The following is a 16,450-nucleotide window of genomic DNA, read 5'->3' on the forward strand; positions in this document are numbered from 1 at the left end:
CCACAGCAGCCTGGGGTATATCGCATCCTGTCCCAGGGACTTAGCAATCGATGTTTTTAAGAAGATCCAACAATTCCTTAATCTCCACATTGTCTAGCACACAGACCTGTTCAATTTCAACCTCACCGTGATCAAGGTCCTTTCCCCTTGTGAATACTAGGGCAAAGTATTCATTTAGGACTCCCCCAACCTCTGCCTCCAGCACATGTTGCCTCCCTTATCCTTTAGCAGCCCCACCTTCATCCTCACCATCTTTCTGCTCTTCACATACGCATAGAACGCCTTGGGGCCCTTCTTAATCCTACATGCCAAGGCCTTCTCATCCCCCCCTCCCCTGCGCTCCCCTATGACCTTTCTTAAGCTCCTTCCTAGCTACCATATACTTCTCCAAGCCCTTCCTATTTCCTGCTTCCTATATTTAATGTATGTTTCCTTCTTCCTCTTGTTGCCTGACCTATTTTGTCAGCCACGGTTCCCTTCTCCTACCATCTTTTCCTTGTCCCATTTGGACAAACCTATCCTGAACCCTGCATAATCTGTCCCTAAACTTCCTCCATGTTTCTTCTATGAATGAGGATGAGGCTACTTGGAGAGATGTTAAATATGTAATAATGTACTTGGACATTAATATACATGTGAATATGGACATATGTGCTTTCACCCTTAAACATCTATTTCCAATTTATTATCCCTTGTTCCTGCCTCATCCCTTCATAATTAGCCCTTCCCCAGTTGAGCACATTCCCAGTTTGGCTGTTTTTATCCTTTTCTACAGCTAGATTGAAGCTAAGGGAGTTGTGGTCACTCTCTCCAAAATGCTCCCCCACCGAGAGGTCCGCCCCTGACCAGGTTCATTCCCTAGAACCAGATCCAGTGAGGCCTCACCTCTAGTCGGCTGGTCCACATACTGTGTCAGGAATCCTCCTTGGACACACCTGACATATTCAACCCATTCTATCCCTCTTCCAGTCAATATTAGGAAAGTTGAAATCATCCATAAGTACAGCCCTATATTTCCCTCACCTTTCCAAAATCAGCCTGCTTATTAGTTCCTCAGTGTTCCGAGGGCTATTTGGGGGCATATAGATGACTCCCAGCACAGTAATAGGTCCCTTCTTATTTCTGACTTGCACCCACACCAACCTGGTGGACACTCCTTCTACAGTGTCGTCCCTTTCTATAGCTGTTATATAGCTCTTCAGCGCTTGACGTCCTGTTTTGCGGAAACTGCCAAAATGTTTGGCCTGGAAGTCAGCCTGAAGAAAACTGAGGTCCTCCATCAGCCAGCTCCCCACCATGACTACCAGCCCCCCCACATCTCCATCGGGCACACAAAACTCAAAACGGTCAACCAGTTGACCTATCTCGGCTGCACCATTTCATCAGATGCAAGGTTCGACAACGAGATAGACAACAGACTCGCCAAGGCAAATAGCACCTTTGGAAGACTACACAAAAGAGTCTGGAAAAACAACCAACTGAAAAACCTCACAAAGATAAGCGTATACAGAGCCGTTGTCATACCCACACTCCTGTTCGGCTCCGAATCATGGGTCCTCTACCGGCATCACCTACGGCTCCTAGAACGCTTCCACCAGCGTTGTCTCCACTCCATCCTCAACATTCACTGGAGCGCTTTCATCCCTAACGTCGAAGTACTCGAGATGGCAGAGGTCGACAGCATCGAGTCCACGCTGCTGAAGATCCAGCTGCGCTGGGTGGGTCACGTCTCCAGAATAGAGGACCATCGCCTTCCCAAGATCGTGTTATATGGCGAGCTCTCCACTGGCCACCGTGACAGAGGTGCACCAAAGAAGAGGTACAAGGACTGCCTAAAGAAATCTCTTGGTGCCTGCCACATTGACCACCGCCAGTAGGCTGATATCGCCTCAAACCGTGCATCTTGGCGCCTCACAGTTTGGCGGGCAGCAACCTCCTTTGAAGAAGACCGCAGAGCCCACCTCACTGACAAAAGGCAAAGGAGGAAAAACCCAACACCCAACCCCAACCAACCAATTTTCCCCTGCAACCGTGTCTGCCTGTCCCGCATCGGACTTGTCAGCCACAAACGAGCCTGCAGCTGTCGTGGACATTTACCCCCTCCATAAATCTTTGTCCGCGAAGCCAAGCCAAAGATACTATCCCTGACCAGTAATGCTACCCCTCCCCCCCACATTTACCTCCAATTCTATTCCTTTTAAAACACATAAACCCAGGTGCCTGCATCAGCCAATCCTGCCCTTCCTCCAGTAAGTCTCTGTAATGGCCGCAGTTTCACGTACTGATCCATGCTCTAAGTTCATCCCCCTTATTCCTAATAGTCCCAGCCTTGAAACAGGCACATTTCAACTCCTCTAACTGGATACATTTATGTTTTGTCCCCTGCCTCTCCTTCCTTACTAACTCAAAACACACAGCATCAGGCTTTTGTCCTTCTCCCCTAATCTCTGCATTCACATTCTGATTCCCACCCCACTGCCAAACTAATTTAAACCCTCCCCAACAGATCTAGCAAACCTGCCCACCAGGATACTGGTCCCCCTCCAGTTCAGATGCAGCCCGTTCTTTTTGCACAGATCAGACCTTCCCCAGAAGAGACCCCAATAATCCACAAATCTGACCCTGCCCCCTGCACCAACTCTTCAGCACTCATTCAGCTCCCACAACTTCCTGCTCCTACCCTCTCGGGCACATGGCACAGGCAGCAATCCTGAGATCACCACCCTTGAGGTTCTGTATTTTAACTTTCCTAACTTCCTATATTCCCTCTTTAGGATCTCATCCCTACTCCAACCTACGTCATTGGTCCCCATGTGGACCACAAGATCTGGCTGATCACCCCCCCCTCCAGAATGCTGTGAACTCAATCAGAGTTGACTCTGACACCTGGGAGGCAACATATCATCTGGGAGCCTCAATCTCACTCACAGAACCTCCTCTCTGCTCTCCTAACCAATGAGTCCCAATTATCATCGTTCTCCTCTTCTCCCCCCTTCCCTTCTGAGCAGGGAGTGGGGTGGGGGGGGGGGCAACCTCTGTTCTGGAGATGTAACCACCTCGACTTGTCCCTGGTAAATCATCCCCCCAGCAGTGTACTTGTTGAGGGGAACGGTCACAGGAGTACTCTGCACTTCCTGCCTCTTCCTCTTCCCTCTCGTGACAGTCACCCAGTTACCTCTCCCTTGACGTTTAGGGGTGACTACCTCCCTGAAGCTCTCGTCTATCTCAACCTCCGCAGTTCATCCAACTCCAGCTCACCTCAGAGTTCATTTTGCTACGACCATCAGCAGTTACATCATCAGTGAAGATTAGTGCCCCAGTACCTGTGGCAGCCATACATACCATGTTTCACAGATAAGATGGTCTGATTTGGATCTTGGGCACTTCCTTTACGCCTCTACACTTACCATCACTCTGATACAAGTTAATCTCATCGGTCCACAAGACCCTTTTCCAGAATTCTGCAGGTTCTTTTAAATACTTCTTGGCAAACTGTAATCTGGCCATCCTGTTTCTGTGGCTAACTAGTGCCTCTGTATTTCTGTCCACGAGGTCTTCTGAGGACAGTATCATTCACATATCCCCACTGCCTCCTGAAGAGTGTTTCTGATCTGTTGGACAGGTATTTGGGGATTGGTCTTCATTATGATGAGAATTCTTATGTCATCAGCAGAGGAGATTTCCCGGAACACCAGGCCCTTGGTGATTACCGACACCCTAAAGTTTGGGCGATGTCTCGCACTGTTTTATTCTTGTTTTTCAGCCTCATAACGACTTTTTTGACTTTCATTGGCACAAATCTGGTTCTCATTGTGAAAAATGGCAACTACAGACTCCAAAGGTGATAAAAAGCTTAGAAACAAGCCTCGGTCTCTTATACCTGCACCAATGAAGCAATTAAACATTCCTGAGTTCTCACAAACACCTGTGAGGTCAAATGTCCAAAACATTATGGTGGCCTAAAATGAGGGGACTATGTATAAAAAAGGCTGTAATTTCTACATGGTCAAACCAAAACATATACAAATAACCTTGAATAAAAACTGAATTGTGCACATTAATTACAAGTGAATTGTTTGATTTCAAATGTAAAACTGTGGAACACAGGGCAAATGTGTCTTTGTCCCAAGCATCATGGAGGGCCTGTCTGTTTGGTGGATGCCTGGAATGCATTTCCAGGGATGGTGGTGCAATAGGGATATTCAAAAGGCTGATAAAAAGGCTCAAGGATGCACGAGAAATTTAGTTATAGATGTGATGGAGGGAAGATTAGATTGTTAGTGAATAGGTCAGCACAACATTTTGGGTTGAGCGAGCAGAGTCTCCTCTGTTGTCATGAAAAGACTGGACATCACCAAGGAAATAAGGGAGAATTTGGATGTATTTTACAAACTTTCAGTTTTAACACATTGTTATTGCCACGGCTGCAGAGTGACCGTCACTTGAGGCTCGGTGCTGAACACAAGGGGCCATCCTCTCACAGAACTCACACCAGGCACTTGGCTCTGAGCATCACGGACAAGACACAAGGCACTTACATAGTCCACCTCCAGCTCTTCTTCATCACCCCCTCCTCTCATCTTCTGCACTGCCATCTGAATGAAATCCTCGAACTTTGTCGCCATGTAGACATCTTCATTCTGCAACTGCAGCCCATTGCATTTCTGTTTGATCACCTCGACCAACCTGTATAGACAGCAATGATACTGAGCTCAGCCAGTGCGGTACTGGCAAAGCAGATAATCTCTTCAGAAACAAAGGACTTCACTCAGTGATCAGCAGAATACTCACTCATCAGAAATTTCCTCAACCATCACAACACACTTAGTGCAGCAGTTAGTCCCATGCCATTACAGCTCCAGCAATCGGGACTGTGGAACATCGTTAAAAAGAAAGGACATACGGGTTCGAATTCCGTACTGTTTGTAAGGAGTTTGTACGTTCTCCCTGTGTCTGGGGCAGTGACCTGGGCATCTATGGCTGCCACAGGTACTGGGGCACTTATCCTCATTGATGATGAAACTACTGATGGCCCGAGCAAAATGAACTCTGGATGAACTGTGGGTTTTCTCCAGGGGCTCCGGTTTCCTCCCACTCATCGAAATGTACTGGGGATGTTGGTGAATTGGGTGTAAATTGAGCAGCACGGACTCGTGGGACGAAAGGCCCCTGCTACTATGCTGTATGACTAAATTTAAATTAAAATTTTTAAAATTTAACATAATTTAAAAATCTAAATTTAAAATATTCAATGTTCAACCAATATAAAGGATAATTGCAAGCTGGAGATTAGAGGATACAGAGAATAAATTTTCACTCTGGTGGAGTTTACCACAGTTGTGATCATTCATTCCAGCTCAGACAACAACTGGGTCACCAACACAGTTCAATGATGTCGAATATGTACAAATGGGAGAAATCACAGCAGAGATAAACAATGCAGAACAAAAGCTCCCGATTCAATGCACGAAAGTTGCATGTGGAATTGTGTTGTCACGTTCAGCAATGTACTGGGACGGAGGTCACAGCACTAGGGCAGTGGCCACAGCACTGGGGCAGAGACCACAGCTCTTGGACAGTGACCACAGCACTGGGGAAGAGACCGCAGCACTGGGACAGAGGCCGCAGCACCGGGGCAGTGACCGCAGCACTGGGGCAGAGACCGCAGCTCTGGGGAAGTGACTGCAGCACTGATGCAGTGACCGCAGCACTGGGACGGAGGCTGCAGCACTGGAGGAATGACCACAGCACTGGGACAGAGTCCGCAGCTCCGGGGCAGTGACCGCAGCACTGGGGCAGATGCCGCATCACTGGGACAGAGGCTGCAGCCCTGGGGCAGAGGCCGCAGCACTGGGGCAGAGGCCGCAGCACTGGGGAAGAGACCGCAGCACTGGGGAAGAGACCGCAGCACTGGGGCAGAAACCACAGCTCTTGGACAGTGACCGCAGCACTGGGGCAGAGGCCGCAGCACTGGGGAAGAGACCGCAGCACTGGGGAAGAGACCGCAGCACTGGGGCAGAGGCCGCATCACTGGGGCAGAGACCACAGCTCTTGGACAGTGACCACAGCACTGGGACAGATGCCGCAGCACTGGGGCAGATACCGCATCACTGGGACAGTGACTGCAGCACTGGGACAGAGACTGCAGCACTGGGGCAGATGCCGCATCACTGGGACAGTGACCACAGCACTGGGTCAGAGACCGCACCACTGGGACAGAGGCTGCAGCACTGGGACAGTGACCAGAGCACTGGGGCAGATGCCGCATCACTGGGACAGAGGCCGCATCACTGGGACAGTGACCGCAGCACTGGGGCAGTGACCGCAGCACTGGGGAAGAGACCGCAGCACTGGGACAGAGGCCGCACCACTGGGACAGAGGCCTTTGTGTGAGATGAGATAATTACCTGACCACATCCATGGAAGCTGCTCCTGATCTGAAGAAGTCCGTGGAGTCCTCGATGATGGCAACGTTGCTCAGGATTGATTTCCAGGTGGCCTGAAGCACAATGAAGAGAAAACAAACTGTGTTCATTCTGGGACAAACCCTTCACTTCAATGGGGGAGGGGCAGGTGACCCACAATGACCCCCACCCCCTAACACTGAACCTCCCCGTCCCCAACATGTCCGACACCCACCCCGAACCCCTCCTATACCAACCCCGACACCCACCCCCACCACTCCTACACCCACCCACCCCGATACCCTCCTACACCCACCCCGACCCCATCCTACACTCACCCCAACTCCCTCCCCCACCCCTCCTACACCCACCCCGACACCCTCCTACATCCACCTCAACACCCTCCCCCACCCCTCCTACACCCACCCTAATACCCTTCTACACCTAATCTTACCTCTTCCTACACCCACCTCGACACCCTCCCAAACCCCTCCTACACAAACCCTGACCCCCTTCTACACTCACCGACACCCTCCTCCACCCCTCCTACAACTACCCCGACACCCTCCTACACCCACTCCAACACCCTCCTCGACCCCTCCTACACCCACCCTGACCTCCCTCCTACACCAACCCTGATACCCTCCTACACCCACCCCAAAACCCACCCTGACCCCTTCCTACATCCATCCCGAACCCCTCCTATAACCACCCCGACCCCCTCCTACAACCACCCTGACCCCTCCTACACCAACCCTGACACCCCACCTTGACCCCCTCCTACAGCCACCCTCCCCACCCCTCCTACACCCACCCCAACACCCTCCTACACCCACCCCAACACCCTCCCCGACCCATCCTACACCAACCTCGACACCATCCTACACCTACCCCGACACCCTCCTACACCCACCCCGAACCCCTCCTACAACCTCCCTGAACCCCTCCTACAACCACCCTGACCCTTCCTACACCCACCCCCTCCTATAACCACCCCGACCCCCTCCTAAACCACCCCAACCCCTCCTACACCCACCCAACCCCTCCTACACCCACCCCAAAACCCATCCTGACCCCTTTCTACACCCACTATGAACCCCTCCTACAACCACCCTGACCCTTCCTACACCCACCCCCTCCTATAACCACCCCGACCCCTCCTAAACCACCCCAACCCCTCCTACACCCACCCAACCCCTCCTACACCCACCCCAAAACCCATCCTGACCCCTTCCTACACCCACTATGAACCTCTCCTACAACCACCCCACCCACCCTGACCTCTCTTACACCCAACTCGACACCTAGTCCCAACACCCACCCCAACACCCTCTGCACCCACCCCGACCCACCCACCGAGCCACTCTGCCAATTGCTCTATCTGACCCAAGCCTCCAAGGATTTTTGAGGGGGGAGGGGAACAAATTCGCCTTGTGGGTTCTTTCCCCCACCCCCAGCTGAAGTTACCGGGATGAACTGGGAAATGGAGTGTTGAACAAGCAGAAGTTTGGGTAAACACTAAAGTTATCTCAAGATTGTTCAATCCATCTAAGGTCCCTTCTCAGTATTTCAACCCAAGTCACTCTTCGTCCAACTGCAGTTCCAGAAGGCCCAGTGTTTATGTGTCAGTGCTGACTTTGGGAAGATACCAATGGGAAGCAGATCACTTCAGAGGGTATGTGGTCAGGATGCTGGACAGCTCGGACACAGTGGCATAGCCTCCTCAACCTGGCTTAGAACCTACCCTGATATCTTCAGCCATTCTCTTTTCTTCATCAGTCAGTTCCACTACTGGGCTCGCACCAGCAGAGAAGTATTTAGAGGCTGGAATCATTTTCCCATCTTCAAACTGCAGGTTTCGGACCACCAGCTGAAACATTAAGCAGAAACCGTCAGAGGACTGACCACCAGGAGGTCCCCAACACAACCCAACACCCTGACCCTGGCTGAGAATAGCTGGCAGAGACCAACACAAGGCTGTGGGACCCCATCATCATGGGCAGCCCCCTCACTCACCCAAACCTGTGACAAGGGACTCACCATCCCCTCCAACCCCACATCCATAGTGCAAAGCTGCAAGCACCAGCCCAGGGCCACAGACATTCTGCTGAAGGTCACAGCCCATGAGCCCACACCACCCAACCATGTTCCAACCGCATGACTAACAAACATATCAACCCCATATGGCGTTGGAACGTGGGAGGAAGCCAGAACACCAAGGAAACCCATACAGACACGAGGAGAGTGTATTAACTCCGTACAATCTGTGCCAGATGGAACAGAGAGAATGGGGATGGAACGGGGGGAATGGGGGAGGGAGATGGGGATGGGAGGACTGAGGGAATGGGGGAGGAAGATGGGCATGGGACAGAGGGAATGGGGATGGCATGGGGGAATGGGGGAGGGAGATGGGACGGAAGGAATGGGGATGGGACGGAGGGAATGGGGAGGAAGATGGGGCTGGGGTGGAGGGAATTAGGGAGGGTGACGGGGATAGGTTGAAGGAAATGGGGGAGGGAGATGGGGATGGGACAGAGGGAATGGGGAGGAAGATGGGGCTGGGGTGGAGGGAATTAGGGAGGGTGACGGGGATAGGTTGAAGGGAATGGGGGAGGGAGATGGGGATGGGACAGAGGGAATGGGGATGGGGAAGGGGGTGAGGGAATGGGAAAGGATGAAGAGATGGGGAGGGGATGGAGAAAGTGTAAGGGGGGGAGGATGAGGGGAGGGGTGGAGAGCAAGGATGAGGAAGGGTATGGGTGGACAGGGGAAATGGGAAGGGAGAGGGGGAGGAGGCTGCCCACCATGCAGGAATTCCCAGATCCCATTATTTCATTCCCCTCGTTCCTGTCCACTTTACAGAGGGTCTTCAGTGTGATGGCATCGCTGGGCCAGGCACCAGCAGCGTTTGGAGGGGGAACTTTACCATTTTGCCATCGTTGCCGAAGAGCACCAGTCCATCCGTGGTGACCACACCTGGTTGACAGGCTCCACCGATGTCCAGCTGCTGGCCACTTGGCACTGCTCCCCTGTACATGGATGATCCATATAGAGTGACGGTCTGAAACAGACAGAAGGTGTGTCAGCACCCCCACCCCACCATCAATCAGACAGGGGTGGGGGAGGGTGGGGATGGAGAAGAGGTGTGGGGGGGGAGAGAAATGGGAAAATTGGGGGGTTGGGGGAGAGAGCCAGGGCAGAGCGGTGGTAGGGGGAGAGACAGGGATGGGAGGCAGGAGTGGTAAGGGGAGACAGGGATGGTGGGGCAGGGGTGGGGGAGATGGGGGGTGAGGGAAAGATGGAAAAGAGGATGGGGAGAAAAAGATGGAGGGGCAACGAGGCGGGGAGAGGAGGCAGAGAAGGAAGCAAAGGGGATGGGGGCCCAAGGGGAGGGGACAGAGGGTGATGAGGCAGAGGGGGAGGGGTGGAGAGGGGACTGGGTGGGGAGGGGGCAAGGGGAAGGGGGTATGAGGGGAAATGGGCAAGGGGAGAGGGGAAGTGGGGAGAGGGGGAGTTGAGGGAAAGAGGGTGGTGAGGGGAAGAGGGATGAGGAGATAGGGGTTGAGGGGAAGAGGGTGGTGAGGGGAAAAGGGGAGGGGGCGAAGGAAAGAGGGGATGTGGGAAAGAGGGGGACAAGGAGAAGGGATGAGGGGAAGGGGGGACGAGGGGCAGGGAGGATGAGAGAAAAGGGGGATGATGGAAAGGGGAGTTGAGGGGAAGGGGACAAGGGGGTGAGGGGAAAAGGGGTGAGGGGAAGTGGAGATGGAAAGGGGAGATGGGAAGGGGGATAGGGAAGGGAAAATGAGGAAAAGGGGGACAAGGGTAAGGGACAAGGGGAGATGAGGGAAGGGGGGACGAGGGGTGAGGGAAAGATGGGAAGAGGGAAAGGGAGTATGAGGGAAGGGGTACAAGGGAAAGGGAGGGGAAGGGGGATAAAGGGGGGAAATTAGGAAAAGGGTGAACGCGAAGGGGGATGAGGTGATGGGGGGACGAGGGAAAGGGGAAGAGGGTAGGGGGAACAAGGGAAGATGAAGGGAAAGGGGATGAGGGAAAGGGGGAATGAGGGGGAGAGGGGAAGTGGGGGAGAGGGGAAGGGGAGTGAGAGAAAGAGGGGACAAGGTGAAGGGAGGATGAGGGGAAGGGGAAGAGGGGACATGGGGAACAGGGTGTGAGGGGAAGGGGGCAAGGGGAAGAGGGGGTGAGGGAAAGGGGCAAAGGGGAGTATGAGGGGAAGTGGACAAGGGGGAGAGGGGAAGGGAATTGAGGTGAAGAGGGTGGCAAGGGGAGGAGGCGAGGGAGATGGGATGAGGGGGAGGGGGATGAGGGTTGAGGGGAAGAGGGTGGCGAGAGGAAAAGGAGAGGAGTGGAGGGAAAGAGGGGGTCTTTGCCCCTCATGACCCTCCCCCTCCTCTCCCCATCACTTACTCAGCCCCCTTCCCCAACCCTCCCCTACACCTTGACTCCACCCATTACTCCACTTGCAACCCTGCCCCTTACTCCGCTCCCCCGTCTCCGCCCCGACCGCCTCTCTCCGACCCCATCCTTGACTCTGCCACTTTCCTTCAACTCTGTCCCCAACTCCACCCAATCTCTTGAATCTGCCTCTTCCCTACTCCACCCTCGACTCCACCTCTGACTCCAACACCTCCCCCTGCCTCTGCTGCCCACATCCAGGTTAGAACGGAGAGGTAAATGGACGATCTGGATACCTGTTGCCATCTCTGCTCCCAGCTCCACCAATCCAGAAGCTGGGGTTACTGGGAATGAACGAGGAACTGGGGTGGTGCATGGTCAGAGGATGTTTCAGGCCTCAGCCAGCCTGAGGAGCAGGGTGGTGTGGGATTGGACAGCTGGGCATTGGTATTCAAGGCACAAGGACCATTATCTTTCCCTTCTCTATACAACCAGGTTCCTCTGTCAGGGTCAGAGGTGGCAACGTTTTTATCCAGTTTGTTTCTCCAGCGCCCCTCCCCTCCCCTCCCCAGTGCTCACCGTGCCAGGTCTTGCTGCTCATCTTGTTATGCAGCAGGTGCCAGAACCTGGAGGGTAATTACTTCTTCTCCAAGCCGAGACACATTGCATTTCGAACCCAAACATGCCCAGCTTCCCCCCAACCCCCCCGCCAACCACACTCCAGTGAGGAGTCCAGTGGAACCCAGAATCACTTTTACCTTATCAACAAGGAGGCCATGACATACCTGCCCATCAATAACTGTCCAAGCTCCAGGAACCTTATCGTGACCACGGATCCAGTTATGGATGAACTCTGCAGGCTGATCCCAGCAAATCTGCAGCAACAACGGATGTTCCCATGAGGAGCAAGGAGCAGAAGTCTCGTTTCCTTCAAGTTACATATTCAGCACATGCTGTGCCAACGGGCCCTGGGCCAGCACGTCCCTCTCCCCAGAAACTCCATTATCCAGGCTGCAATTCCTCCTGGACTCTCTCCCTCTGCCTCCTTCAACACCACCACTCTTACTCCCTCATTGTTACAGTGAAAAGACACTTCAGAGCCTCTCAAAGGACTCGGGAGAATCTAGACAAACCACCTGAGTGGGATAATCACTGAGCAGCCAGACTTGATGTGGCGAGAGTGAAGATCGTAGCCCAGTTACTATGTGGTGGTGGTGACAAAATCACCAGGAAAAAGCAACTTGGGCCCAATCACAGAAGCTGAGGTTTCACCAGAGTGCAGGGGCCTTTGGGATAGGTGCATGGTCCCCTGCAGAAACCTTTCTGTGCAAAACCTGCATTTAAAACCATTTGAATCCTGCACATCAAAAGGAATCCTGCCGGTGATTTCACTTGCACCAACTTCACGAATAGGTTTGTGTTAAAGGGGCCCCCACACCTTCATGCTTTGCACCCATTTGCATGCCTCCCCTCCCTTCCCCTCTGTCCTACCCATTTGCATGCCTCCTCCCCTCCCTTCCCCTCCCTCCCACCAACCCCCCCCGCCACCTTATCCCTCCTTCCCACCTCATTCTTCCCCTCCTCCCTTTCCCCTCCCCTCCCCTCCTACCTCCCTCCCACTGCCTCTTCCCTCCCTGCCCTCTCCCTCGCCTAGTATCTCCCTCCCCTCCCTCCCGCCTCTCAGCCTCCTCCCCTCCCTCCCGTCTTGCACCCCCTCCCCTCCCTCCCTCTCTCCCGCCTCCCTTCCCCTCCTCTCCTCCCCTTGCATCCCTTCTCCTCCCTCCACCCGCTCCCACCCCTCCTGCTTCGCTCCCCCCCCCTTCATCCAGCTGTGGGTCAATCGCTGAAATGTGCTGATGTGACATAGGAGATTATCTTCACTCCTCCTGCTTCCCTCATCCACCTTGTCAGTATAATTAAATCCAGCTATCTAGAAATATCCCAGGGCAGGGACACAGTCAGTAACCACAGTGGTGATGGGGAAGTCCAATGAACAGGTTGCACTATGTAAACACAATTGATCTGATTAAAACAACCCAGCCAACCCTCAAACTACTGAATAAACTTTACAACTTCACAAATTCAATGGTACAAAATATTCCAGGTTCCTGCACACCAAAGAAGTTTGCTCTTCCAAAGCCCTTGTGCCACCACCATCCACATACAAAACAGAAAGGCAAGAGATCATGGCCAGTGGACACGAGTCAACAACGGGCAACGTGCAAGTGATCGGGAGCATGGAAGGTCGACCTTGACGGTGAGAGGGTCCGAGTCCATTTGAGACGATTGAATTGGGACGAAGGGAAAGGGTCTGGAGGGTTATGGTTTGGGTGCAGGTCAATGCAACCAGGCAGAAGAGATAGTTTATCATGGGCTGAAGGGCCTTTTTCTATGCAGTGTGCTCTGTAAATTGATCGTCAGTGAACATCTCCACTAGGTGTCCTTCATGCTCTTCAATGGTCTGAATAGTGACCATGGCCAGTCTCAATAAAAAGGGAAATGCAGCATTAGATCAGCCAGATGCTGAACAAGTCCCACCTCCATGCACACACCTGCATCAACAGTGTTTTGTAAAAATTTAATCTATTTGGAAAGAAAGCTGATTAAGGACTTCAACATGCAGAAGGATTACCTTATTTTCCAGTGATAATCATATTTTGTGAACAAATTTTTAGGGTAAAATTAAGTGGATTGACTATTACACACATACAATGTTTGATTGTGGTTTGTATCTGCATCATTCAGGGCATTGGGAGCTCGAACGGGAGGGCAGGCGACCGGGACCGGGGTTAAGTCTGAGTTCGGTGCGTCGGGAGCTCGGACGGGTGGGCAGGATCTCCAGACAGAGAATTTGTGGAATGCCTATGAAGCGACTTCAAAGAACAGCTTGCGGCTGAGCCGAGCAGGGAAATGGCAATTCTGGATTGGGTATTGTGTAATGAACCAGAGCTGATAAAGGAGCTGAAGGTCAGGGAAATCATCGGAGGCAGTGATCAGAATATGATAGAATTCGCTCTGCAGTTTGAGAGGGTGAAACTAAAATCAGATGAGTCCATGGAATAGAGGGAACCACAAAAATATGAGAGAGGAACTGGAAGGGCTCACGGGCAGGGAGGACGGCAGAGCAGCAATAGCCGAGTTTCTGTGAGAAATAAGGAAGGTGAAGGACAGGTTTATTCCCAAAAGGAAGAAATGTTTGAATGGAAAAAGGACACAACTGTGGCTGACCAGAGAAGTCAAACCGAAAGAAAAGGCATGCAATGAAGGCAAAATTAGTGGGAAGATTGAGAACGGAGAGGTTTTTAAAAGCCTACAGAAAGTAATTGAAAAGGTAATATGGAATAAAAAATATAACTTTGTAAGGTTAGCAAATAATATTACAAAGGATACAAAGTGTTTTTCAATATATTAAGAGTGAACGAGGTAAGACTAGAGATAGGACTGTTGCAAAATGACTGGAAACATTGTAATAGGAGACATGGAGATGGCAGAGGAACTGAATGAGTATTTTACATCAGTCCTCACTGTATAGTGGGCTTCCAAGCATGTCAGAGGTGTTTGGGAACTGAAAGGATTATGAAAGACTTCAAATTCCCAAATATTGACTGGCACCTGCTGACTGCAATAGGAATAGATGGGGCAGTTTGTCAGGTGCGCCCAAGAGGGATTCCTGACACAGTATGTGGACCAGCTGATGAGAGGAAAGGCCACACTGGATCAGGTTCTGGGGGATAAACCTGGTCAGTGGGGGAGGATTTTGGTGACAGTGACCACAACTTCCTGAGGTTTAGCATAACTATAGACAAGGATAAAAGTAGACAAAATGGGAAAGTGTTTACTTGGGGAAGGGCTAATTATGATGGGATAAGGCAGGAACTCAGCAGAGTAAATTTGGAGTCGATGCTCACAGAAGAAAGCACAGAAGTGATGTGGAGGATGTTTAGGGACCACTGACACAGTGTTCAGGACAGAGAATGGGGGTGGATGATGCTTCTCAGATGGGAGGCCTGTGATTAATGGGGTGCCTCAGGGATCGGTGCTGGGATCATTATTGTTTGTTCTCTATATCAATGATCTGGCTGATCATGTGGGAAATTGGATCAGCAAGTTTACTGTTGACACTAAGTGTGGAGAGCCAGGAAGATTTTCAAAGCTTGCAGAGGGATCTGGATTAAATGGTAAAATGGACCAGAAAATGGCAGCTGGAATTTAATGCCGACAAGTGTGAGGTGTTGCATTTTGGAAGGACAAACCAAGGTAGGGCATTTATCGTAAATGGTCGGGCACTGAGGAGTGTGGAGGAACAAGGGATCTTGGAGTACAGATACATAATTCCCTGAAAGTAGTACAGGTAGACGGAGTTGTAAAGAGAGCTTTTGGCATCTTGGCTTTCATAAATCAAAGTACTGAGTACAGGAGTTGGGATGTTATGATGAGGTTGTACAAGACATTAGTGAGGCCAAATTTGAATTATTGTATGCAGTTCTGGTCTCAATAGTCAGGGTATTGAAGGTTAAGGGGACAAGGCAGGAGTGTGAAGATGGAACAGCTCATGATGGAAAGGTGGAGTGCACACAACGGTCCAAATGGTCTTGCCTCCCAATCAGAGAACAGGAAGAATCACGTCCACCTCCCAATCAAAGAACAGGGAGAACCATGTCCATCTCCCAATTAGACAACATGGAGAACCACATCCACCTCCCAATTAGACAACAGAGAGAACCACGTCCATCTCCCAATTAGAGAGCAGGAAGAACCACGTCCATCTCCCAATTAGAGAGCAGGAAGAACCACGTCCATCTCCCAATTAGAGAGCAGGAAGAACCACGTCCATCTCCCAATTAGAGAGCAGGAAGAACCACGTCCATCTCCCAATTAGAGAGCAGGGAGAACCACATCCATCTTCCAATTTGAGAACAGGGAGAACCATGTCCATCTCCTAATCAGAGAACAGGGAGAACCACGACCATCTCCCAATTAGAGAACAGGGAGAACCACGTCCATCTCCCAATCAGAGAACAGGGAGAACCACATCCATCTCCCATTGGATAGCAGGGAGAACCACATCCATCTCCCAATCAGAGAACAGGGACAAACACGTCCATCTTCCAATTAGATAGCAGGGAGAACCACATCCATCTCCCAATCAGAGAACAGGGAGAACTTTGCAAGCATGTTTCACTCAAGCTAAAGAGTAGGATAATTTCTGACCATTCTTTGCTGTTTATTTCTTGTGTGGGGCCGAAAGTTAATCAATCAATTTTTTGCTGGAGGTTTAATGTAATGCTATTGAAAAAAATGGAATTTGTAAAATTTATTAAGGATAAAATTGGTATTTATTTAGATTTTAATAAGAATACAGTCAGATGTAATTTTATTGTATGGGATGCTTTAAAGGCAAATCATTAGTTATGCATCAAAGGAAAAGAAGAAATTTCTGATAGAGTCTCAGTAGTTGGAAAAACAAATAGCAGAGTTGGAAAAGGAATTTCAGAGGAATTCTACAGAAGATAATAAGGCGTTTTTGACAAAATTGAAGCTAAAATATAATATATTGCAAACTGACCAATTTGAACGTTTGATTCAAAGATCTAAGCAACGAGTTGGGGACAGAGCACATAAAGTCTTGGCAT

At 51.2% G+C, this 16,450-nt stretch overlaps 1 protein-coding gene across 1 annotated transcript in view; it reads right to left on the reverse strand.

The window, feature by feature from the left end:
• Positions 1-16,450, reverse strand: part of aldh1l2 (aldehyde dehydrogenase 1 family, member L2) — a 94,018-nt gene that overhangs the window by 39,321 nt on the left and 38,247 nt on the right. Inside the window, exons 6-10 of the mRNA XM_069909979.1 lie at positions 11,603-11,692; positions 9,331-9,465; positions 8,149-8,274; positions 6,408-6,499; positions 4,539-4,686 (exon numbers count right to left, since the gene is read on the reverse strand). Coding sequence (XP_069766080.1) covers positions 4,539-4,686; positions 6,408-6,499; positions 8,149-8,274; positions 9,331-9,465; positions 11,603-11,692 — 591 coding nt within the window. The remainder of the gene's footprint in view (positions 1-4,538; positions 4,687-6,407; positions 6,500-8,148; positions 8,275-9,330; positions 9,466-11,602; positions 11,693-16,450) is intronic.

This window comes from Narcine bancroftii, chromosome 13 (assembly GCF_036971445.1).
Source record: "Narcine bancroftii isolate sNarBan1 chromosome 13, sNarBan1.hap1, whole genome shotgun sequence".
In the NCBI taxonomy this organism is placed as follows: Eukaryota; Metazoa; Chordata; class Chondrichthyes; order Torpediniformes; family Narcinidae; genus Narcine; species Narcine bancroftii.